This window comes from Saccopteryx bilineata, chromosome 2 (genome assembly GCF_036850765.1).
Source record: "Saccopteryx bilineata isolate mSacBil1 chromosome 2, mSacBil1_pri_phased_curated, whole genome shotgun sequence".
Lineage (NCBI taxonomy): Eukaryota > Metazoa > Chordata > Mammalia > Chiroptera > Emballonuridae > Saccopteryx > Saccopteryx bilineata.
This window is the reverse complement of record NC_089491.1, coordinates 124,411,286-124,438,344: the sequence shown is the minus strand read 5'-3', so window position 1 is coordinate 124,438,344 and position 27,059 is coordinate 124,411,286. Positions and strand designations below refer to the sequence as shown.

The window sequence follows — 27,059 nt, the reverse complement described above, 5'->3', positions numbered from 1 at the left end:
CTCTTCTACCTCATTTTCACAGCCGCCACTTAAAAAGCTTAGTGTCTCATTTGCTTTCTCACCCTTTATGAGCCCCTGAATCCATGCCTCTTACAGAATACCACTCAGAACCTGTCTTTAATTTTTATGAATTCATTTTCCCCTTTGAGTCATAAACATGATAGCAGGGCTAGAGATCTGCACTCTAAATTAGACTGTTATAAGCAGGTTATTTTGGCATAAAAATACATTCTTTAATTCTAAGGACAAGATAGGTGCTTGCCATAATGGGAGAAGCTAAAAATATGAACTTACAAGCCTCAATTTCTGTTAACCTCAAAATTTAAGAGTTCTAATTCTTTTAAGAGGAAAGATGGTTAATCAGAACCACTGGGAAGTTTTTAATTTGAAAATCACATTTGGCTCAAAACACCTCCTACTGTTCAGGACACATATAAGTAGAGGCTTTGAATGAAGTTAAAGGACTACCTGTACTCTGCTAGAAAACAAGCAATGACTGAGGGAGCACACAATTTCCTGAATAGGGCATATGTATTTTAAAGACTGACTGATAAACAAGAACCTTAGAACCAAATTGTTTTTCCATCATGTAATTTCATCAAAAATACTGTTGAGAGTACAGGTACCTCTTTCTCAATATTCTTAACTCTTCTGCAAGGCGTATGAGCTGAACTTTTATAATAGAAAGTATGGGAGAGCGGTTAAAAAGCATGTTCTCTGTAGCCGGAATGTCCGAGTATGAATCTGTGCTATGGGTTTATGAAATGTGAAACGTTAGGTAAAGTCTGTAACATTTTTGTGTTATGGGTTCTTTGGCTGTAAAACAGGATAAGGTTGTTGTGAGGAGAAAATGAGTTAATATTTTTAACTGCTAACAACCAATCTGGCACAAAAAGTGTTACATGTTACCTATCATTTTTGTTGTTGCTTTTCTTAAGAAATGTCTTAAGTTGTTCTCCTCCAGACTTCATAGCAATCTAACATTGCAACCTTAATATTTCTGACTTTCATTCTTCACTCATTTTTCTCTAAAGCATTTATCACTAACACACTACACATTTCATTTAGCTGTCTTGTAAATTTGTCTCCTCATGCAAAAAGATAGGAATTTTTGTTTTACTAATGAATGTATGCACAGAGCCTAGAAAAAGTACTTGCCATGTAACAGATACCTGATGAACAAAATATCCCAGCAATTCTAAGATGCACATATTCATTCATTTTGTTAACATCTCTGAAATTGGGATGCAATTTAATTATACACTTATATTATATTATATTATAATTAAAACTGCAAACATTAAATCTTTTTTTAGGGGGGAAAGTATATGGCAATTAATTAGATCTGATGAAAGAATGTGTGAAGAAATGAATGTATGAAAGAACTGAAGGAAAAGATAAACTTCAGTTTTACTAACCAAAATTCATGTACTTTGAAAAATCATATTAATCTTATTTTCCCTAACTATAAGCAGGTTATACTAACAAAAATATACCTGGAGTCTAGACCATTTCCTTGGGAAGATAAACTCCTACCAGATTACCCCTGATAATGACTCATTCATTATCACTTGCCTATTTGATCAATGATAAAATGCCCATTAACTTTCTAAGTAAAATATTTCAAAATTAAACTAAAACCATTTCTTTGGAAATAATACTCTTGTATATATTACAAAGCCAGTTCTAGAGAAATCATGTAGAACTATTTTCCTTAACTTTTTTTCTTAAATATCTTATGCCATGCTTAAGATAAAATTTAATAGAAAAAAGTTATTTCCAAACTGTTAGAATGTGGAATTCTTCAGAAATAATACTCTTGTCAGGCTGCTGCTGTTCTTATTTATTCTTACAAATGTAAATATACTCACAAAAATTAGGGGATATTTCAAAATGACTATGTAGCAATAAAAAAAGAAGCATTTGATTTTTTTTTTTTTTTTTAATAAACAAGAATATCAGAAAAGCAAAGGACAGGTCAAAGAAAGTTGTTTGATTATGCAAATGAAATGTAAAACCAATTTTTATTTCACTGGTGAAAATGCACTAAACAAAAGACTGGAAGTACTGAAGCACCTGCACGTTCCCTGATCCCCTAATTTTTGTGAGCAGTGTGCAAATATAATGCTTAAAATGGCCTTTTTTATATTTTCTAAAAAAATATTTCAAAATGACAAACTATATATAAACAGTGAAGACAACAGTTTTCACAAATTTTAACAAAAATTAAACTCACAATATTTGAAAGATGAGCAAGAATTTTCTAAGAATAAAAGGAAAAATACTGCACACATTCATTTAATAGCATAAAGCAGCAACAGTGCACACAACATTTTGAGATCTAAGGACAATTCCTAGAGATTATCCACAGCTTTCGTCATGTCATCAAAGGGGTACATAACCATCCTCACCTCATAATTTTAAAAATGTACTAGATGCAAAAGTTTCAGTTAACTTAATAAACTTCACTAATTAAACCAAAATCGATGTAAGGAGTACTGCCCAAAACAACAAAAGAACAGCACAAAGAAAACCCAGGGCAAACTAGTGAAAGGCATGTCTAGAAAATGAGAACACGTCATGGAGGAGTAATTAGTTATTAGAAGACAGGATCTCTATTAATAAAAGAGGATGAAAATATATGCTGTGGAAAATTGCAGTTAAGTACAGATTTGGAACTGAAGTTCAATATCATTTTTATGAACAAACCATGTTGTTATATTGAGGGCTTTTTAATGTTTCATCAATTTGGAGATCACAAAATACCAAACAATCAGGTTTTAGATAAAATATAAAAAGCATACCTTGTTGAATTAATTTATAATAATGCATATTAATGTACAAATCACTAAGGTGATCTAAAGTTAGCTAGTATTTCAGAGTGGGTTTATATAATAAACTATATTTTGTCACATTAGTATCTAATAGTATGCATGGGTCTGTTCCTGATAACCTTAATTTACAACAACAGGGATCCCAGCCACCATAAGGTGCTACGTGCTACAACATATTGAAGATATAACTAAGAAGAGTTCGTGCTTCTCGAGGTTCTGACTTGAGGCTTTTCATGGTTCTGATCTGAGGCTTCTCGTAGTTCTAACTTGAGGATAAGATGCAGAAAAATCTGGGAGTTAACAGGTCTTGCAGAAAAAAGAACCTACTCCAAGTGACCAAGGAAGCCCTGTCAGAATATGTGTGAATTCTGATACTATCTTTTAAGATTATGCTACCTCAGAAAAATCAAACTACCTACCTACCTACCTACTACCTCTGAAACAATCAGCAAGTCACATAAAATTATCTAAAGATTTAAAAAATAATTTTAATGTTATTTAAAATTCCAAATTCTAACAATTTGGAAATAACCTTTTTCTATTAAATTTTATCTTAAGCATGGTATAAGATATTTCAGAAAAAAAGTTAAGGAAAATAGTTCTACATGATTTCTTTAGAACTGGCTTTGTAATATATACTAATATACTTTGTTTCCACATTAATGATTTCCCATCCTTACTAAAATAAATGGTAGTCACCAAACATTTATCTTCATGTATTTTGCCCCCCTTCTCTGCAATTTGAAACTACCTAACTTTTATGTTCAAGATGATCAATGTATAAAAGGCCATCCTTTTCAAATAATTTCAAAGACTATTATACAATGAAGTTAGAATGAATCATCCTTTCTAGATTCTCAAAAAGAAACTTACTACATATCAAGAATAACAAAACCAAAGGGTTGGGTGAATGCAGGGAAACTAAACATAATTCACAAACTGAAAACTATATTTTTATCAAAGGAAATGTCTGCCAGGTTAAAACCTGGCACCTAATCTACTCCATTTGCTTTAGGACCGTCACCTGAACTAATTATTAAAGCTTAGGTTAAAGCCAGACCAGGAGGTGGTACAGTGGATAGAGCATCGGATTAGGACACAGAAGACCCAGGTTCGAAACCCCAAAAGCACCAGCTTGAGTATGGGCTCATCCAGCTTGAGCACAGGTTCATCAGCTTAAGCATGGGATCGCTGGCTTGAGCGTGGGATCATTATAAATATGATCCCATGGTTGCTGGCTTGAGCCCAAAGGTCGCTAGATTGAGCCTAAGGTCGCTGGCTTGAGCAAGGGGTCACTCACTCTACTGCAGCCCCCCCCCCCCCGTCAATACACATATGAGAAAGCAATCAATGAACAACTAAGGAGCCTCAATGAAAAACTGATGCTTCCCATCTTTCTTCCCTTACTGTCCGTCTGTCCCTCTCTCTGTCTCTATCTCTGTCTCAGTCACAAAAATAAACAAACAATAAAATTTAGATTAAAAACAACTCAGTCAGCTACTGGCAGTGACAACTATTTTAAGCCATCTGGCAAAATGAAGAATAGTGAGCAGGGTTTATTTCTTGGTTCCATACTATTAGCTAGAGAGGAAAGACACTCTTGTTATCATAAATAAGCAGAACTAACATGTACAACAGTACAAAATACTCCCCCCATAAACCAAAAATATGTTAATTTGCAACATTATAGTTACCCACCTTTAATGTCCCTAAAATTATGGCACAATGACACAAATAGCTAAGACTTATAAGCATGTTCATTTATCAGCCAAGTATACAGTGCTCTTTGCACAAAGAACTAAAACCAAATGTAATAAAACTCACCTTCATTGGGAGACGTTTTCAACCTGCTGCAAATTCCATAGACGTCTCCATAGCTTTCCTGTATTTTTCGTAATGCATCAGTAGACCTGAGCTCCATGAGAGCCCGCAGTTCTGCAAGCGTAATTCCAAAGTCTCCATCATGGTTCGCTTCCTTCAAAGAGTTTTTTACTCCACCATATGACATGGAGTTGTTTGCCATGTCGCCCATTACAAGTGTAATTTTCTAGAAGGAAAATGTTTCCCAAAATATTCAAATTTTCACTTGATATATTTCCAAGATGAAAATCTTTTAAATATGGAAATCTTTCTTAAACCAAACACTCATTGTATGACTTTGTAAAGCAGCATCAGCATTTCCCAGAGGAGTGTCTTGACCTTTGGCCCATGACTAGTTTCTTCACACCAATCATGAGATGTACATATCTGCAAAAAGAAAATATAAGTTATTAAAACCCATCTTAGGATAATGTGTATGAGAGCAGATGCTGTCAGGTAAGCTAATCAAAGCACATCACTTAATTTTTAAAATATTTTAAACTGTAATCTCATGCCTTTAAAATGCTTTGATAAAAGATCAAAGTATAACTTCTAAATAAAATTGTATATCACGTTACTAAACAAAACTGCATTTCACATGACTGGATTTTGTGTCCCATTCAGTATTACTCTCATTAACACTTATCATTAAATACTTATGTTCCAAGCTATTCGAGTTGCTTTAAATCCATTCTTTCTACAGCTAGTGCTCGACTTACGACCACGATTGGTTCCGACAGACTGGTCGTAACCCGATTTGGTCGTAAGTTGAGTAGGCTATATGTACAGTACTGTGAAATGATGTTATAAAAATCTTTAAGTCATATTTTATCATAATTTTCTTTCATTATTGTTATATATCATAATTTTCTTTGTTCATTTTATGTCATTTGTATCATTTCTACACCATTTTGTTTCTTATTTTTACATTTGTCAGGTTTAAGTAAAACACTGCATTACCAGTACAACTGGTTTAATATAAATATTTGCAAAGACAATTTCCTCTTGGTAGACATCTTGGAAGGGGTTTGATGAAAAATATCCAAGACACAAAACACAAATTGCTGTATTGAGTCTGGGATAACAGTTGAAATGGTGCACGTGGAGATGGTAGTGCTGCCGGAAGCTGGTCCACACTGTCCTACGCCTAGCTGGTCAATGCTTGCGCTGCCAGACGTGGAGCAGTTGCGGCTAGCAATTGTAATCGTAAAGTCGAGTGGTCGTAAGTTGCATAGATCATAAGTTGATTAATATTTGTAATTGGTTAGAGCAGGGGTAGTCAAACCTTTTTAACCTACCGCCCACTTTTATATCTCTGTTAATAGTAAAATTTTCTAACTGCCCATCGGTTCCATAGTAATGGTGATTTATAAAGTAGGGAAGTAACTTTACTTTATAAAATTTATAAAGCAGAGTTACAGCAAGTTAAAGCATATAATAATAATTACTTACCAAGTACTTTATATTGGATTTTTGCTATGTTTGGCAGAATAAGTCTTTATAAAACAACTTACTATAGTTAAATTAGTTAAATCTATCTTTTTATTTATACTTTGGATGCTCCACTACTGCCCACCGTGAAAGCTGGAACGCCCACTAGTGGGCGGTAGGGACCAGGTTGACTACCACTGCATTAGAGTGTTGTCCCAATATGCCAGTGTGGATTCAACCCCCAATCAAGGCACATACAAGAATCAACCAACGAATGCATAAATAAGTGGCACAACGAATCAAATGTTTCTCCCCAACCCCTCAAATATCAATCAATCAATAAAAAAATTTTAAAATGTATTCTCTCATTTTTTTTTAAATAATTTTATTTTTTTAATGGGGTGACATCAATAAATCAGGATACATATATTCAAAGATAACAAGTCCAGGTTATCTTGTCATTCAATTATGTTGCATACCCACCACCCAAAGTCAGATTGTCCTCTGTCACCTTCTATCTTGTTTTCTTTGTGCCCCTCCCCACCCCCTTTCCCTCTCCCATTCCCCCCTCCCCCCCATAACCACCACACTCTTATCAATGTCTCTTAGTTTCACTTTTATGTCCCACCTACGTATGGAATAATGCAGTTCCTGTTTTTTTCTGATTTACTTATTTCGCTTCGTATCATGTTATCAAGATCCCACCATTTTGCTGTAAATGTTCTGATGTCATCATTTCTTATGGCTGAGTAGTATTCTCTCATTTAATCATCACAATTTAATCCTACCAGGTATTATGACTTATTAGTCTTTTTTTTTTCTGAAGCTGGAAACGGGGAGAGACAGTCAGACAGACTCCCGCATGCGCCCGACTGGGATCCACCTGGCACGCCCACCTGGGGCGAAGCTCTGCCCACCAGGGGGCGATGCTCTGCCTCGACCAGAGCCACTCTAGCGCCTGGGGCAGAGGTCAAGGAGCCATCCCCAGCGCCCGGGCCATCTTTGCTCCAATGGAGCCTTGGCTGCAGGAGGGGAAGAGAGAGAGAGGAAGGAGGGGGGGGAGTGGAGAAGCAAATGGGCGCTTCTCCTATGTGCCCTGGCCGGGAATCGAACCCGGGTCCCCCGCACACCAGGCCGACGCTCTACCGCTGAGCCAACCGGCCAGGGCCGACTTATTAGTCTTTTAAGAAGAGTAAACCTCAAAGAAATGAGGAGTTTCTGCACAACTAACAAATGCCTGAAATGGATGGGCTGGATGTCTCTAAGCCCATGTTCCACAGACCTCATTCTCCAAATATTCCATATAGAGTAGTCCCTGAAAGGGAAAAAGCAAGACAAACCCATCTGCTTTCCTGCAAGTCTCCTTGGCCACCCTGTGACGCAACCATCTTATGGCTTCCTGAAATTATCTCCCACCATGATTTTTGTCACATGTTACTATCTCTGGTCTTTCTTTGAGCAGGTATCTAAAGAAATTCTCAACTTCTTAGTCACTCTTTATTGACTCTGTTACTCTCCTTACTTTGCTGACCTTTAGTATTATCTGAAATTACCTTCTTCATTTATTGATATTTTTTAGGGTTTGCTTTTTTTTTGTCTTCTTCCCTCTTCAGTCTTAATTCCAAAGGCAGGGGTTTGACTATTACTATATCCTGAGAACCGAGAACTTTACCCAGCAGCTATTTAATTAGTGTTTGAGGAAAGAATGGATGAATTAGTTCAATCATCTTCAAAACACTTTCAAGTTCTGCTCCTCTTCTATACTAAAGATGAGCTCTCAACTTTTCTTTCTCCATCTATGTTCTTTAAACCAGTGTTTTTCAACCACTGGTGTACAGACAGGCTGGTGCCAGTCCACGAAACAGTTAACTAACACTGGTATGAAATTTGTGGCAGACCAGCAATGGTCTGCAGACCAGCGGTTGAAAAACATTGCTTTAAACAATCACTTCCAAGTTAACATTTCCAACAATGGATTCAACCTTATTTTCACATTAGAGAGCTCCCTCGCTCAATCAACATTATCCTAATTACTTGGAGTTGAGATTTTAAATCATCTTTGATTCCATCTACCCCAGCTTCAGTCAGTTACTGAGTTGGGTTGCTCCTTCCTTTGAAAAACCTCTTCTGTCCCCCTAAACAAATTAAAATAAGTAACCCCCAGCTTATTTTAATAGCACTTACATCCAATTCCTTTTGCATGTTGCTACATTTAGTTTTTTAAGTAATCTTCATGCCACTGTATCTAAACCCATAGGATGAAAAGGCAGTCCTATTGCTCATGCCTGCTTGGCATTCAAATCTAAGCCTATTTTAACCTAGTCAACCTCACGCCCCTGTTTAATAAATACTTATTAATTAGAAACTAGAAAATATTGTTGACAATTGCAATTAATTTTTAGCTGTTATGGGGATGCCTGCAAATCATGGTATCTCACAGCATCTCTACCATGGTTTCTCATGTTATCTCTAGAGAGCTTGTTAAAATAATTTTGCTGTTCTAATAAATTCTCAGGTGATACTGATACTACTGGTCCAGGAAGCACACTGTGAGGACTACTGGACTGGAGACTAGGATAAAAACTTTGAATTTAGACCCTGGCCAGGTAGCTCAGTTGGTTGGAGGATCATCCCCATATGCCAAAGTTGCGGTTCAATCCCTGGTCAGGGCACATACAGGAGGCAACCAATGAATGCAAAATTAAGTGGGTTTCTCCCCTTCCTCCTCCCACAATCAATAAATACTTAAAACATACCAGCTGGTTGAGGATGGCTGGTGAAGAAAAATACAGCCTGCTTTGGATTTACTTTTCAAGCATAGGATAGTTACAAATTCTGTAAGACATTTTCTTTCATTGCCAGCTTCCTCCCACTTCATAAACTCATATTCTTGCCAATTATTACCAATTTTACTCATCCCCTAGGCAAAATGGGTTTCCTCCTACTCACACATCACATATTATAATAACCCAATTTCAAAAATTAGAGAGGGTGGTTATTTGATAATCTCCCTGAGTTTTCACACCCAAAATTTGTAGACATCTGAATGTCATACCAACCCTAAACTGTTATTTATTTAGAGATAAAATAATTAAGATTCATAAATGTGTGTCAGGGACATATATGTCATCATTCCTCTGGTTTCCACAGAGAGAAATTTTCTTCAACATCTTCTGGCCTCTGACTCAACCAATTACCACTGAGGTGAAGTGAACTGCCTGATAGGGGATTTTCCAGGAGCAACCAGATACATGTAACTTCTGCATCTCTTGGCCTTCCTTTGGGAGCCAGGTATCTGCAGGGCTCACACATTCTGGTCTGAGTTATTAGGGGCAGACTGTTAGGTTAAAAAAACCTATTGTTCAATGTGCCTGTGGTGGGGGTGAATCACTGTTCAGTTTTGGGTTCAATATTAGAGCCCCACTGTTGTCACACCAAATCAAAGTCATTCGTTTAGCTTATATCAGTAATAAAACTATTATTTTTATTTCAACATGCCAATCTTTGTCTTTTCTCTTGACAGATTTCAAGCAGGAGAAAGGGGTGTTATTTATTGAGTGCCCTTAAATTTCTCAACAGTAAGGATACATAAAGGAGCTAATATGTAAGAGAGAGATAGCATCTGAATCTCTATTTGACTCAACAGCCATGCTCCTTCCACTAGACTGTCTCTACTTTAAGTCTTCATATTTATTAGGTTGAAATGAATGTTTTTATTAGTTAAAAAACAGTCAAATAATAAATACCAAACATGCCAATATAATAAAATCAGAATTCAAGAGACATTGTAAGTAGTTGTCACTTGCCCTTCAGCATTCTTTCCCCCATTTGTTTTCAGCAATAGCCCCACTTCTTCAGAGATCTGCCTTTCCCAACTCTCAGAGTCACCCACTCCAACATCCAGACACATCTGGCTCAGGAATGAGGATGTGACTCAAGGGCCAAGAGGTGGCAATGAGGCCTCTGCTCATTGAGGTTTCTTCTTACTGAGGTTAAATCTGAGATGTAAAAGCCTCTGTAAGGGAAGGAGGGGCAGAGGATTAAAGGGCAGAAATGTGCTGTCAGAATTGGTTCACTTAAACCCCTTGGTCTGATATCTCTGATCGTTTCAGGAATTTGTTAATAAATTCCTTTTTGGGGTTGAGTTTTCTATCACTTGTCAACCCATAGTGTTTTAACAACTACATGATTACCAATCACATTCAACTCCTCCATTGTTTAAAGAAAGGGAAATCCAGAGAAGAAGCATCAAATACAAATGAGCCACTTTCCAAAAGAGAATATTTAAATTATAGATTACCTAGCAATTATATATGAGTGTTGTCTATTTCTGGATCGTCAATAGCCTCTTCGATCCACTATTTCCTCTCTACCTATTCTTCACTATTCTATTCACCTTAGTAGACTGACAAAATGCTAAGGACAACAAAAAAGTTTTGCTTTTCACTTCTTAGCTACAACACAACAACCAGAAAGAGACACACTATTTGTGATTTATATACAACAGAAAGCAGAAGATCTATTTTGCTTCTCTTTGTCCTCTGAAAGATCCTGATCTTCCATTTGAAAAGTTTAGGAAGAAATGTTAAGTGGAAGCCGAGGCACCACAAGAGGGGAATTTTTAAAGAAAACAACACGTACTTACTCCACATAGTCCCCTTGGTCTATATAACTTATCCCAGAATCTCTAGAACAGTGGTCCCCAACCCCCGGGCTGCAGACCGCTACCAGTCCGTGGGCCATTTGGTACCGGTCTGCAGAGAAAGAATAAATAACTTACATTATTTCCGTTTTATTTATATTTAAGTCCGTATGATGTTTTGTTTTAAAAAATTACCAGATTCCTTCTGTTACATCCGTCTAAGACTCACTCTTGACGCTTGTCTCGGTCACGTGATACATTTATCCGTCCCACCCTAAAGGCTGGTCCATGAAAATATTTTCTGACATTAAACCGGTACATGGACCAATAAATAAAGGTTGGGGACCACTGCTCTAGAGGATACCTCTGATCAACCCACTGCTTATAATCTTGAGGGATTATAGTAAAAGACAAAGTTGATTTAAGACTAGATTTAGGCAAAAATAGTTATTACAGTCTTACAAAAAGAAGAATAAGGCAGGTTACAACTCACACAAGCTTTACAATGGGCAAGGCCCCAAAAGAGGACAAAAGGATAACTGTGAGGCCTAGTGATGAGTGGAGCTCAAAGAGGCAGCTTTGTTATTAATACAATTTCAATTCCTTCTTTCACAATGTCACTTGACTCACAGATCATTGACTGGATGTATAGACTTTACCTAGACTCAACAATGGTAAAACAACAAAATTATGTATTAGAAAAACTAAAATTTATTGAAACAGTTAAAAATTATGAGGTGAAACATGGAGCTCTAAAAATAAGTAATATTATATAGTAACAAGATTTCTACAGGTAAGATAGAAAATATATTCTAATATAACTAAGTATTAGACCAAGAGGAACAATGGGGAAGGTGGTTTTTAATGCTTCATTGGGTTCCTAATTCTGGACTGTTCTAAACTTCTGCTAGTAATTTGAAAAAACAGATGTTATATCCCTCCAAGCTGTACATGACCTGAAGCCAGGTAGGTCAGTACTACGTCAGATGACAGGATCAGGATTCAGAAAGACAGGAGGCAATGAGAGACTAAATGTAATTGGTATGAGATATGGTTTCTCCATTTAATTCTAAAAAATATAACCCCAGAGTTATGACCTATATAAAATGAACAGTATATATTCAAGACAAAAGTTCATTGTGCTCAAAGCTCGGTATGTATTACCTCAATGTTAATTAACAGGATTAAGTGCTTGCCCTTCCTATTCCCAGAGCTGTCTCAGGCAGTAATGACAAGAATTTACCATATAGCCTGACCAGGTGGTAGCGCAGTGGATAGAGCGTCGGACTGGGATGCGGAGGACCCAGGTTCAAGACCCCGAGGTCGCCAGCTTGAGCATGGGCTCATCTGGTTTGAGCAAAACTCACCAGCTTGGACCCAAGGTCGCTGGCTTGAGCAAGGGGTTACTCGGTCTGCTTAGCCCCATGGTCAAGGCACATATGAGAAAGCAATCAATGAACAACTAAAGTGTCGCAACGAAAAACTAATGATTGATGCTTCTCATCTCTCTCCATTCCTGTCTCTCTGTCCGTATCTATCCCTCTCTCTGACTCTCTCTGTCTCTGTTAAAAAAAAAAAAAAAAAAAAAAGAATATTTGCAGATACATTCTATACAGAATACTCCTCCCATTAGTGGAACCCCCTGCCACAAGCCATTTCAGATGAGGAATGTTTACAGAAATATTTCTAAACCTAGAAGAAAATAGAATCATGATGATAGCCTATGTAAATGAAGCTCTGCTACACAGATAAAGCATATGATGACTGTATATCAAAAAGACTAAAGAATGAAGACACCAACTTTTATTTCTATTACAGATAATAGGCCCACTAAACTTTGGATTGGTCAAGTCTGAATTATCAAGAAATACATACTGTAAAATAGTTAACAATAAAGAAAATGTTGAAGAATCAGGAAAGCAGTCCATTGAAGAATTGAAAGGAATTTAGTCTAGGGAAGGAATAGTTTATGGTAGCTATCTTCAAACATTTGAAATTTTACAGCATATAAAAGTAACTAGATACATGCTGTGGAGTACTGGAAGGCAAAAGTTGTACAGAATGAAAGTTACAGAGGTACATTTTGGATAAGGCAGAATTCTGTAACAAGTTATCCAAAACTGGAATGGGTTTGTGACAGGTAATTTTATGTCAATGTGGCTGGATTATGGGAAGCTCAGATATCTGGCTATATATTCTTTCTGAGTGTGCCTGTGAGGATGTTTCTATATAAAACTAGCATTTTGAATAGGCAGACTAAGTAAAGCAGGTTGCCCTCTCCAATGTAAGTGGGCATCATTCAATCCATTGAGGGCCTGAACAGAATAATAAGGAAGGGGGAATTCACACCCACTCTCTCTGCCTGAAGGCTAGAACTGACACATCCATCTCTTGCCCTCAGAGTGACAATTACACCCCCATTAGCTTACCTGGTTCTCAGGCCAGCAGCCTTGGACTGAATTAAACCATTGGCTTTTCTGGGTCTTGAGTCTGCAGATGGTAGGCAAATACTAGGACTTCCTAACTTCCTCAAACTGCTGGAGCCAATTCTTCAGAATAAATCACTAGTACATGTATATATTTCCTATTGGTTTTGTTTCTCTGAAGACCTCTGGTTAATACAGAATCCCTTAGTCCAGGGGTCCCCAAACTACGGCCCGCGGGCCACATGCGGCCCCCTGAGGCCATTTATCCGGCCCCCACCGCACTTCTGGAAGGGACACCTGTTTCACTGGCGGTCAGTGAGAGGAGCATAGTTCCCATTGAAATACTGGTCAGTTTGTTGATTTAAATTTACTTGTTCTTTATTTTAAATATTGTATTTGTTCCCGTTTTTTTACTTAAAAATAAGATATGTGCAGTGTGCATAGGGATTTGTTCATAGTTTTTTTTATACTCCGGCCCTCCAACGGTCTGAGGGACAGAGAACTGGCCCCCTATGTAAAAAGTTTGGGAACCCCTGCCTTAGTCAGAACTCCCTATCCCTAGAGTTGATCAAGCAAGCTACTAAATGAATGAATGCAAGAGTGCTCAATACCTGAAGAAAACCAATGTTTGTGATTTTATTCTCTAAAAATCCACTTCTATTTTCAAAGGTAACACCATTGGTCCTAATGCAGTAAGCATGCTTTACATATGTACACAACTGACTTCCTGTTTAGCATCCCATCCTACATTGATCCTGTTAGGCTTTTAGGTAAGATTACTAGAGACAGCCTGACCCGTGGTGGCGCAGTGGATAAAGTGTCACCCTGGAATGCTGAGGTTGCTGGTTCAAAACCCTGGGTTTGCTTGGTCAAGGCACATATGGGAGTTGATGCTTCCTGCTCCTCCCTCCCTTCTCTCTCTCTCTCTATAAAAATGAATATATAAAATCTAAAAAAAAAAAAGATTACTAGAAACAAAATACCCCAGACAAGAAAAATTACTCTTTCTTATATTATATATAGGACTGAAATATACCATCTAATTTGAAGATCTGCTAATTGGGCTTAGGAAAGTCATTAACTAATTTTAACCCTAAATTTAATAAACTGGTAATAAATCAAAAGTAATTTCCTTGTTAGAAACCAATCTTTTCATTAGTCTCTTAAAATGTCCGTTGAGTCAACCAGTTAAAGATTCCCTAGTAATCACTCCCAATTCAGAATGAATTTCAAAACAAAAAGTTGCAGACACAAATCTTACTCAATTTTCTTATGTTTACAGATTCTGTATATTCTTCGCCAAGAAAATTCAGTTCAAGATGTGTATACTGGAACAGCTCAATAAAATGCCTTTTTCATTTGATATACTTAAATCATTTCAGTGTTAAGTCTAATTTCTATATACTATATCTATTACATTTCTTAGTAAAACTGAAAAAAAAATAGTACTGACAAATTTTTTAATCCATGGATGACTCCATAGGAACACAAATTATAAATCTGTTTTTTTTTTAATCCTCTAAGGAGAGCTTTATTTCTTTCACTTAACAGAATAATTGTTTAAAAGTTTCTAAATCAAGATAAAATATTAAACATAAAATTTAAAAAGCCATCATTCTGTTACAAAAATGGTTACGAAGGAAAGAATCACAAAATTTAACACTAAAGGGATGTTGGAAGTCAAATCCAATTGCTTATTTTATAGTCATTGAAACCAAACACTCATAATCATCTGCTTTCAAAAAAAGAATAAAGATGCCTATTATTAAAGAAAGTAAGCATTACTCAGAAAATCGTTAAAAAGAAGAGCAAAAGACCAACATATAAATCATGGGATAAAAATAATGTATTGGTTCTAAGGCGGTTGTGATCAGAGAATAACTGGAATTGTACTTCAAATGGATACCAACACCCTGTCAGATGGATCATATGATTGACCAAAAACTAAAAAATAGTTTTTGACTGTGATCTTTTAAAAAAGAACACTCAAGAAAATCTTCATGTTATCAGTTTCTTTCTTTTTCCTTTCAACATAAAAATTAATTCAACTACCTTTATAGACAAGTGGTTGTGAGATAAGGCCAACTGGTTTTTATAGCTGTTTCACTGTGGCTGCTATTAGAATTTTATTGACAGCGAGCACTATCGCATAAATTAAGAAATCCAGCTCATCCTGCCCAACTAGATGCTAGCAGTGACAGTCAGTGTGTGTACAACCTGAAACTCACCACCTTAAATGCCCCCTGGGGGTTGAGGAGCATAATCACTACAATGAAGGCTTTTTAGGCTCACTATATTGAAAATTTATTTAAAGACAAAACCATGCCTCATCTGCATTTGATTTCCACATGTTAGCAAGAGATACTATGACATTTCAATGTTCTTAGTCTACTGCAAATAAAAAAAGACATTATACCTGGGTTCATATCCTCTAGTAATTTTTAAATCTTTAAATAATTAAAATAATTTTTAGTGAAAGATAAAGATGTAGTATAAACTCTAAATAAGAGTACTGGAGTGTAATATCTGACTCTAATGGCAAAAGTAGATGATGGAATATTATGTGTATATGAATGGTTGGGACTTTCTTTTACAAAGTTTGTTACATTCAAATTTTTTCATTAAAACACTCCAAAGAACCAAGGGATAACTCAATTTTAATAATACTCTGAACTTACATCTTTCACATTTTAAGTGGAACTTTAAAGAAAGTATACATACTGCACTAAAAAAGCATAAACACTAGAAACCTTGTTTAGAAGAATAATTTTTATCGGGTGAGTAAAGAATGATACATATAAATAAGATTAAATTCACCCAACAGGATTTTAGCTTTCCAGAACAAACAGAAAAATAAGTATTGTCTACAATGCCTGATTAGTTTCAAAGGATCATGAATAGCATCACAGTGTCTGTGTAGACTAAAATTAGTCCCATTCCCCTCAGTAAGTTACTTTTATCACCTATCAGACTCTTCCAGAAGCTGACACTAAGTACAATACTTTAAAGCAGGGGTCCCCAAACTACGGCCCGCGGGCCACATGCGGCCCCCTGAGGCCATTTATCCGGCCCCCCGCCGCACTTCCAGAAGGGGCACCTCTTTCATTGGTGGTCAGTGAGAGGAGCATAGTTCCCATTGAAATACTGGTCAGTTTGTTGATTTAAATTTACTTGTTCTTTATTTTAAATATTGTATTTGTTCCCGTTTTGTTTTTTTACTTTAAAATAAGATATGTGCAGTGTGCATAGGGATTTGTTCATAGTTTTTTTTTGTAGTCTGGCCCTCCCAACGGTCTGAAGGACAGTGAACTGGCCCCCTGTGTAAAAAGTTTGGGGACCCCCGCTTTAAAGGGTAAATCATGCTTCTGCCAACAATAAATTGAGATGACCACTCCAGCCAATCTCTGAGGGTAAGGAATAAGTAGAACAGTGGAGGCACCAACTTGTTTTTCCATTGCAGCAATTTTCAACCGGTGTGCCACAAGAATGTTTAAAACGTGAAATATCTATTTAGTCAGGGGCACTGACCTCTTTTCCGTTAAATTGTCAAATAAAAAAAGACAACAGCCAACACAACAACAGCTAGCTAGTCTGATGAATCAAAATTATACCTTTTCTTTGGTCTGACAAAAAATACAGATTTTTGGTGTGCTGCAGAATTTTAGTAATTAGTTTGTATGTATGCCATGAGATGAAAGTTGAAAAGCCCTGTGGTGCGGATACAGATGATGTACTATGGAATGGTACACCTGAAACCTATGTAATGTTATTAACCAATCTCCCCAATAAAGCCAATTAAAAAGAAAGAAAGAAAATCGCTGTTCTATTTTGTAAAGCTTTTATCCCACAGCTGCAATGATTTGTTTACCTGTCTTTCCCCAATGAACTGTGATCTTAAGGCAGGATTTGCGTCATTTAATTTTAATGTCCAGCACTCTCTAGAACAGGGGTCCCCAAACTTTTTACACAGGGGGCTAGTTCACTGTCCCTCAGACCGTTGGAGGGCTGAACTATAAAAAAAACTATAAACAAATCCCTATGCACACTGCACATATCTTATTTTAAAATAAAAAACAAAATGGGAACAAATACAATATTTAAAATAAAGAACAAGTAAATTTAAATCAACAAACTGACCAGTATTTCAATGGGAACTATGGGCCTGCTTTTGGCTAATGAGATGGTCAGTGTGCTCCTCTCACTGACCACCAATGAAAGAGGTGCCCCTTCCAGAAGTGCGGCGGGGGCCGGATAAATAGCCGACGGGCTGTAGTTTGGGGACCCCTGCTCTAGAATATAAGTTTAATGTTTTGAACTTTATGCTAAAAACCAATTTGAAAAACAATTTGTAAACAATGACAATCCAAACAGCAGAGCAAAGTCAAACTTTATAATTCTTTAATATGCTAGGTGTGCAGTGAGTAAGAAAGCCACAGCATTCAAGGAATTTTCAAACCACCTTGGTATGCCAAGATAGATAAACTTAACTTTCTTTCAAATCCCTTTAGACCAGTGGTAGTCAACCTGGTCCCTACTGCCACTAGTGGGCGTTCCAGCTTTCATGGTGGGCGGTAGAGGAGCAACCAAATTATAAATAAAAAGATAGATTTAACTATAGTAAATTGTTTTATAAAGATTTATTCTGCCAAACATAGTGAAAATCTGACATAAAGTACTTGGTAAGTAATTATTATTATATGCTTTAACTTGCTGTAACTCTGCTTTATAAATTTTATAGTTATTAAATATAGTTATTACTTTATAAATCACCATTACTGTGAAACTGGTGGGCGGTTAGAAAATTTTACTACTAACAGAGATGCAAAAATGGGCAGTAGGTATAAAAAGGTTGACTACCCCTGCTTTAGACAGTAGAAGTTAAAGGATATTCCAGATTTTCAAATGAATGATATAGCAACTGCTACACAAGAACAGTTTTTAACCAGGCTCCTAGATCTTTAAGGCTATTCAAAGTAAAGATGCTGAGTTTCACAAAGCCTGGAGGAAATGATACATTTACTTGAGAGAGAACCTGTTAGGCTTATCCATGCTAAATTAAAAGGATACCAAATCAATCAATCATAATAAAGTGAGCAATTAGAACCAAATAATAACCCAGTTAAGACAATTATCACCTTTGAAATTTGTTGCTTCTACTTTATTTGCAACTCACAGATCAACATAGTTCAATCCAGCTTCTCCTGTGCTGCACGGAAACCAGTCTTTAAGGTGACCACTGACCCCTCTTGTTCTTGTACCTAATGGATACATTTAGTCCCTACAGGCAACCTTTGCTACAGCTAACCACTCCCTCACTCACTCTTGAAATGTTGTTGCCTTAGCTTCTCTGATGCTGTATTCTTATTCCCAGCCAACTGCCATCTCTGATGGCTAGTTTTCATTTTCCAGTGTTTGTTCCTCTTTTTAAGTAACTGTCAAGGGAGTCGTGGGGAGGGGTTGGGTGGCACTGTAATCCTGACCATAATTGTTTTCATCTGTTTTTAGTCAGCAAGCATGAAATCAGCTTACAGATAATAGTAAAAATTTATCTGCATGTGCCTTTACAAAGTTTATTTTCTTCTGATTCTCTCATATTTTAGAATTTCACAATTCAATTAAAATGATGAAACCACACTATAGCAGTCTGGCTTAGTGAAAGTGTGAATAAAACCATCCGGTTTCCTTATCCTAGGCCCAGGCCCAGCTCTTATTCCCTGTAGCCTTTCGTTTATAAAGAAATATGTCAGCCCAAAGCAGCACAGGTTCTATAAATTGGTGACTCATCCTCCTCCCTAGGGCTGAAAGACAATTACTCTTGCTTTTGATAACTGTCATTTCCAGCACAGATTATTTGTTTAGATCAACAAAGTACTTAATTAAGTAGAGTATGTAATAAAATTTTAATGTAAATGATCCCAAACACAGATATCTTAAAGTTCACTACAGTTTTGCTTTATGTTGTTCCTAAACTGCATGAATAATTAAAAGCAGACCATATTAGGCCCTGGCCAGTTGGCTCAGTGGTAGAGCATTGCCCTGGTGTGCAGATGTTCTGGGTTCGATTCTCAGCCAAGGCACAAAGGAGAAGCACACATCTGCTTCTCCACTTTTCCCCCTCTCCTTTCTCTCTCTCTTTCTTCCCCTCCCATAGCCAAGGCTCCATTGGAGCAAAGTTGGCCCAGGCAGTGAGGATGGCTCCATGGCCTCTGCCTCAGGCACTAGAATGGCTCAGGCTGCAATGGAGCAATGCCCCAGATGGGCAGAGCATCGCCCTTGGTGGGCTTACTGGGTGGATCCTGGTCGGGCACATGCAGGAGTCTGTTTCTCTGCCTACCCGCTTGTCACTTCAGAAAAATACAAAAAAAAAAGAAAAAAAAGCAGACCATATTATATTCTGAGATGTAACTTTAAATTGTTTTGATTTTTAATAACAAGTATATTAATGTTTTGTACTTAAAACCTTTATAAATATTGCAAATAATTTCCTTCATTTAAAGTAAGAAAATGTGGATGGAGGCTTATATGGTTACATTTTGAACGTACACAAAATGACTTTAAACACCAGGAAGTATTAAATTTTAACAAATTTAATAGCAAACTATAATTTAGATACCCACCTCCCACTCTCCCCCCAAATAAACTACCCTTTGTTTTCCTCCTATTTTACTATTCTACTTAGGCATTTTAGAAACTTTCATTCTAATCATTATAGTTTCCTAGGATAAGTCTTCGAAAAACTCAAGAAAATTTTATATAATCCTGTGCAACTTACCAACAAACATAAGAACATATTATATCTCCAGTTAAATTAGAGAACAAAATGTTCTATCATTTTCTAGTCTCACTGGGTTTGAGAATGTCAGCTATAGTCAAAGAAGAGATTTCTAAATTAAAAGTGTTGTTTTTTCACCCTTCTGTTCAGAAGCTAGAAGGCAATGTGAACACTTGAGTGTCACACCAGCTGCTCGACCAGCCTACTCAGTTCTTAAGAGCTTCTATCCTGTCAGTTCACAAGAACCTACACTTAAAATGCTTAAGGAAACAGGATGCTCATTATGTCACTGAACGAGCTCACAAAAATAAAGTTGGCAATATTTAGGGAGACTATGTATCTGTATATTTATTCTGTATATAATTTGTTTTCTTAATTAAAAACTCTAGATTTCAAAGATTATTTATTCCAATATTTAAACAAGTGAATACAGAACTTTGAGCAGAAGACACTTTCCACTTCTTTATCTCCTTTTTTCTTTATGGATAGTTCGACAGTTGATCATCTTTTGTTATTTCCAGCTGTGTTTACTAACAGCTCAGTAAATCAATACTCACTTTTGCCACACATTCAAAGAGTGTGGCTGAAAATAAGATAAGCTATACTTTAAGAGAATGTTGAGGCAAGAATTCAAGTTATAGTTGATTCACCAAAGTGCAAAAAATATAGACATTAGGGGATGTGTTGAAGCATAACCACTCCATCCCATCATGTTGATTCTTCAAACCCTCCAGTTTCACACAGTTCCTGACCTTCGTTTCATGACTTTGATTTGTACTCTGTAACTGCTATTCAAGGGTAGAGCTGCACTTGAAAAAGTCACCCCTTGAAAGTGTTCTATTTTCAAACTGTCCTCTCTGGTATACTCTTTTGTCCCTTTATTTCTCTTCACTTATATGGAATCTTGACCTCCAGGTTCAAAGGTTGTCAAGACCCCTTCTGATTATATACTTGCCTCCCTAAAAAAAGCTACTGTCTCAACGGTCAGCAACTCCAGGTTCGCTCTTCTGTCCCACGTGCTCCTTTGTCCTCTTACTATACCCATCTGTTTAATGAGCCACCCCTGAATAGACAACATCTGACTGAGTAACGTTGACTAAAATGTTTAAAAATGAGTTCTTAGTTCCATTAGAAACTTTTTTTTCTCAGTCATAAACGATTCACTAGCACATTGCGAACTTACTCATGTGTTCATTGTTGTATTTCAAGTTTCCTAAATTACTCTTGTCTTTACCCAGGCTACTCAAGTTTACCTGAAGGCCTCACTTTCTTGATTACCATTACAAGTTACCATGACCACTTCATATGATTGTTTTTGCTTTGCTTAAGCAATATTCATACACATTCTACCATGTAAAATATTGTTCCTTCCACCCTGCCAAAAACAGGTTTTTCCTGGATTTTGTTAACCAAACAAGTTATCCACCCGCCCCTCCTTTTTAACTACACTTCTTGATAAGGTCTATCCTCAATGCTTCTTTCTGACCATCCACTCTCACCTTGATCTTTGGCCAAATGGATCCATCCTCACTTTCCTGAGGTGTCTCTGTGGTGATCAATAATTTCAAGCTTCTCAATCTTCATTCTCCTATACACTTTTGGGTCACCTGACAGTATTCCTCCCTTCTACCTATTATATCACTTAGTTCTCATAGGTCTCCAACCAATCTTTGTCAGCTTACATCCCTTTGCTTTTTAAATCTTTCCACACCCTAAATGAGGTTATCACTTGGGGCTCCCGTGCCTACAACCTCTCTCTTGGCAGCTCACACCACATTGTTACCTACATCTAATGCCTTGATCAAGCTCCAGGCCCATGTTTTCAATTGTTAACAGATATCTCCGTTGGAATATCTTACAGCTCCTCACTCAATACTAAACTTACACAGTGTCCCTCCCAAACCTGTTGTTGTTCTCTGAAATTCCTATCAGTCCCAAATGTATGTGAATAAGTTTTAAGTAGAAGGCTCTTTCATCAAGGAGTTTACAGCTTAACCGAGGGAGAAAGACAAGTATACAGTTAAGTATGATAGAAAGCATCACTAACGGTTTAGTGAACAAAGGATACAGTGATAAATGGATATGTGGCTTTGAGAAAAGCTTCACTGTCTAGGAAATATCTATATTAAAGCAGAGGGGGGCATAGGTGGGAAGGGATTGAAAATAAGGAAGTAGCCCAGGAAATAGATCTATTTGTACCTCTGGAAGCTTTCTTAAAAATTTGTGGCCTGACCTGTGGCGGTGCAGTGGATAAAGTGTCAACCTGAAAAGCTGAGGTTGCTGGTTCGAAACCCTGGGCTTGCTTGGTCAAGGCACATATGGGAGTTGATGCTTCCTGCTCCTTGCCCCCCCCCTTTTCCTAAAAACGAAATAAAAGCTAAAAAAAATGTTTGTGTTCTCTCCTCAAATACAACTTAAGCTTCCTGAGGGTAGTAGCTTCTATAATAGTGTTCTTTTCTAGCTCTTACAGAGGTTAACAGACTGCTCAACTGTTCACTAGAATAAAAATACGTAAGAATAAAGTTTAAATTGTAAAAGCTTAATGCATTTAAAATCATCAAACTACCCTAACAAAAACGTGGAAATAAACGGGTACACGTTAAAACCATACGAAACCAAACCAAACCACTTTAGGTTAATTTAGTACTTCAAGAAAGAATAAAGAAGTTTTCAAAAGCTCTTGACTTCTCAATTCTTTGTTAAAGAACTACAGATGATTTAAATCATCTTATAAAACTAAGAGACTTGCATTATCTTTTGAGAAAGACATCATGTTAAATTTTTTGCAGCAACCGCAGAAAGTAAAATGAAGGAACCAGGAAGGTGCTAAGAAAGGATTACTTTCAAGATAGTGGCAGACACAGGGCGGCATTTAGCCTGTAAGATCTGTCCTCTGCAGAGGTCTTCAGTAGGAGACAGTATCAACATGAATGTCCTGTACCAAATTGGCATCCCTCTCACTCATTTGTTTCAGCGTTGCTCTTAAGACTCCTCACCTCCTTTTTCTTTTGACAACTTTCAAATAAGTCTCCTCATGTTGTTTTCTCTAATGAAAGTTGGCCTATATTCTTTCTACTAACCTCTCATTAAAGGAACAGTGACAACACCCCTTGTATTCTGAACCCATGACATAAAATTAGTCTATTTTTCTGGGCTTTTATAGTCTTGTTTGAGCCACTACTATCACATTACATGAGTACCTAGCTCTCTTCGTGAATAAACTGTAAGTTCTGAGGGTAGGGTGGTCTTACTCATTTCTCTATCTCCAAGTGACCATGAGAGCAACAGCACTTGCCCACAGAAACTACACAATACAGGGAAACTGAACTGAACTGGAGAACATGTGGTAATGCACTGAAGACAAACAGTGGTCCTTTAGAAAGGGCCTGCTAAGTGCCAGCAAAAGAGATCATCAAGCCCAGAGAAGCAGAGGTTCTTGCAGCACTCGCGGAGATGCCCCGCTCCCCACTGAACTGAACTGTGATAATGGCAAGTCCCTAACTTCTTAGATTTCACTCCAGCACTCTGCCATCCTAGCTGAGTGACCTTACAGTGTTTCAGCTTCCTCGTTTGTAAAATGGGGATAACGCCATTTACCTCCTAATTTCTGAGAGGTTTAAATAAATTAATATATGGAATATCTTAATATCATCCCAATATCTTAGTACCTGGCACTTAAAAAGTAAGCACTCAATAAACCAGTCATTTGTTATAATTAGCAGTAACATTTTTTAATTAGTTTCCAGCAAACTGTCATATTCAACATACATTATATAATAAGTTAGCCTGCAAGGCTCATAATACATATATTTTAAATAAACAACTTTTAAGTTAATATTTGAATATGATATCCTTATACATGACACATAAAATAGTATTTAAGAATAAAAAAAGCAAGAAGACTTTATCATACATTCAGAATTTTGTTAACAGCTATAAACTAGATTGGTCTGCTTTAAAAAAAAAACCAAAACAATAGAGTGACATCCCAGGGGGAGAAAAAGGCCTCACCATTAAAATTAGGTGATTAACTGTTGAGAAACAGTAGAGACTTACAAATAATGATTAAGAAAACTAAAGACCAACCTGCAAAATTCTGTGACACAATTTGTAGGGCAAAAACACAGAAATATAATCTATCCAATGATTATAACCACACAGAATTCACATACCATATATAAACAAGAACCAAAAAAAAAAAAAAATGTGGGAAGAAGATCTAATCTGTCAGAGTAACCTACAGATTTTCTTCTTTCCTAAATGCTTAGGGTATTATTTGTACAAATTATAACAAGTATTTCTCTTCAGTTGTTAGGCATTCTGAACTTGACCTATCACAATAACACTGAAATTCTAGTGTAATGAAAGGACTGTCAACTCTGATACTGACCCACAATATCCTCACTAAAACTGTGAACATTTTAAAGTTCATGCTGAGGATCTAGGATAGCATACCCAAAATGTATACTGAGCAAAAAACATTGGTTTAATAATCTTTTTTTTTTTTTTTTTTTTTAATGAGAGGAAGGGAAGCAGAGACAGACTCCCACATGTGCCCCGACCAGGATCCTCCCAGAAAGCTCACTAGGGGGCGATGCTCTGCCCATCTGGGGCCCTTACTCTGTTGTAACCAGAGCCATTTTTTTTGTGCCTGAGGTGGAGGCCATGGAGCCATCATCAGCACCAGGGGCCAACTCGCTCTAATCGAGCTATGGCTGCAGGAGGGGAGGAGAAGAGAGAGAGAGAGAAGCGAGAGGGGGAGGGGTAGAGAGGCAGATGGGCACTTCTCCTGTGTGCCTTGACCAGAAATTGAACCCGGGACATCCAAATGCTGGGCGACGCTCTACCTCTGAGCCAACTGGCCAGGGCCTGGTTTAATAATCTTAACAAAAATATTGCACCATGCAAACCATCAATTAAGGAAGTATATGTAATCATTAATATGTCCAATGCTGGCCTGAGTAAATAAGAGACTAACTGTAAAACAAAGAGAAAAAAAGACACACTACAGCAGCAATTTTTAACCTTTTTCATCTCATGGCACACATAAACTAATTACTAAAATTCTGTGCACACCAAAAATATATATTTTTTTGCCAATGTGACAAAAAAGTGGGTGTAATTATGATCCATTCACACTGGATGGCTACTGTTGTATAGGCTGTTGTCATTTTTTTTTTTATTTGACAGTCGAAGGGGAAACAGGTCAATGCCCCTGACTAGTTGGGCATGCTTTTCAAATTCTTGGAGCACACCAGTTGAAAATCGCTGTACTACAGGAAAGACATAAACAGACATACATACCAGAATAGAACCTTCTCAGAACCTAATCACAGGGAAAAAAGTATAATGGTACAGCCCTTTGCATTTAAAAGGACAGGCTTGAACTCAACAGACTTTGCCTCTCATAAAATAAAATGTTGAGACCATCTGGGAGGAATTAAAATTTTAAATCGGTATATTAGATTAAACCATATGACAGTGCTATGCTTGTAGATGAAAACCAGTACAATATCAGCAATTTCATATGGTTCAACCTACTATAATTGATTGAGTAGAGCATCCAAATGAGCATCCTAAAAAGATCAAATTGACACCAAGGACTCAAGATCTGACACAGGCTTGATGGAGAACTTAAAAAAAAGAAAAGCATTTAACAGTCAAAAATAAGCTGGTCAGCCATGAAAGCACAGGCAAAGGACAAGCAGAATGGGGGAAAATCGGACTTTTCACATTCACGCAGTGTTTAGGGGTAGAAAGTTTTCCAAGCCATAGTGAGGTTCTAGTAGTAGCTGTATTCTAACCATGAGAAATTATAATACTGACAGTAGTTACCAGACTAGGATACCTGTGCCAGGTACTGTGCTGAGCAATTTATCATACACCCTACACAGGTCATTCTAACAAATACTCCCAACACCCTGCGAACAAGGTACCATTATTACCCCCAACTGCCAGATGAGGTAACTGGTCTTTGAAAGGTTAAGAAAAGCCTGACTCTATTACACATTCCAAACATATTATACCACTTGTTCTGCCTACATACTCACTAAGCAACCTTCTAATTATAATGTGGTTTCCCATGTGGCAAATCCATGGGGAAGAGAATGTGCTAGCCAGGACTTGAGAGTCTGTTTCCCAAGGCAGTTTTGTATTTTCCATGTAAATTAATATATTGACATTCTGATTCTTACATTAATCTCATGATCTTGGATAATGAGTCTGACCCAAATAGTCAACTATTCAATGAACTGGGTTTCAGAGCCTGCAAGTCTCAGACTCTTCACCATGGTAAATCTACTATGATAGGTGGTCTCTATCCTGTAAGGGCCCTTTGGGGGGGGACAGCCAATCCTCTTCACCCTAAGAGAGAACATATCTCAACATCATCTTTAGCAATCTCCTTCTTTTTGAAATTTCTAGAGTATAAAAGAAAAAATGAAAAGAAAAAATTCTAATCCTGACTCTGCTGGGCTCACATGTAATCCTGAGCAAAGGTCTCTTATCTCCTTCCTCAGTCTCAATGATCTTGTATTAATTTCTTAGCTAACAACTATAGCTGCCTATTTGGTGAAACACTCCTCCTCCCTTACCATCCACATGCAGTTGCTAGCTTTATCTCTGTCTCTCTCTCTCTGAGCATTCCTTCTCTGTGTCTCTAACACCTCCACCCCCCAATACACAAACACCTTCTGCCTCTACATCCAACCAGTGAAGTCTGGGGTCTTATCTTGCCAGCACTCAAAGTTACGGTTCTCGATTTGTATTTATAAACACTACCTGCATTTACTATCTGACCACTGTGGTTCATACAGAACCTAGTATGACTTTTGCATGCACTTAAGGTTTTAAAAAGCTGTGCCTTTATCTAAAAGACCCACATGCAATTCAATAGTCTTTGGTTTAGGATCATAACTGGGTATTAGTATATTCTTTTCCAAGTTTTGTCTCTTGCTTCTACTTACCTTCCCTACAAAACTATACTTCCAAGCCTCATTTCTCTCTCATCTCTAAAACCTTGATGGTAATTTAATTTCTAGTTCTAACCTCAAGCTCAAACCCCAAAACTCCATTCCTATAACCAGTTCCCAAAT

General features: G+C 37.1%; 1 protein-coding gene across 4 annotated transcripts in view; it reads right to left on the bottom strand.

The window, feature by feature from the left end:
* ATP2B1 (ATPase plasma membrane Ca2+ transporting 1) overlaps nt 1–27,059 on the bottom strand; it is a 135,046-nt gene that overhangs the window by 65,117 nt on the left and 42,870 nt on the right. For all 4 annotated transcript variants that reach the window (XM_066257768.1, XM_066257771.1, XM_066257769.1 and 1 more), the window contains exon 2: nt 4,659–5,081. In XM_066257768.1, coding sequence (XP_066113865.1) covers nt 4,659–4,866 — 208 coding nt within the window. In that variant the 5' untranslated portion in view covers nt 4,867–5,081. The remainder of the gene's footprint in view (nt 1–4,658; nt 5,082–27,059) is intronic.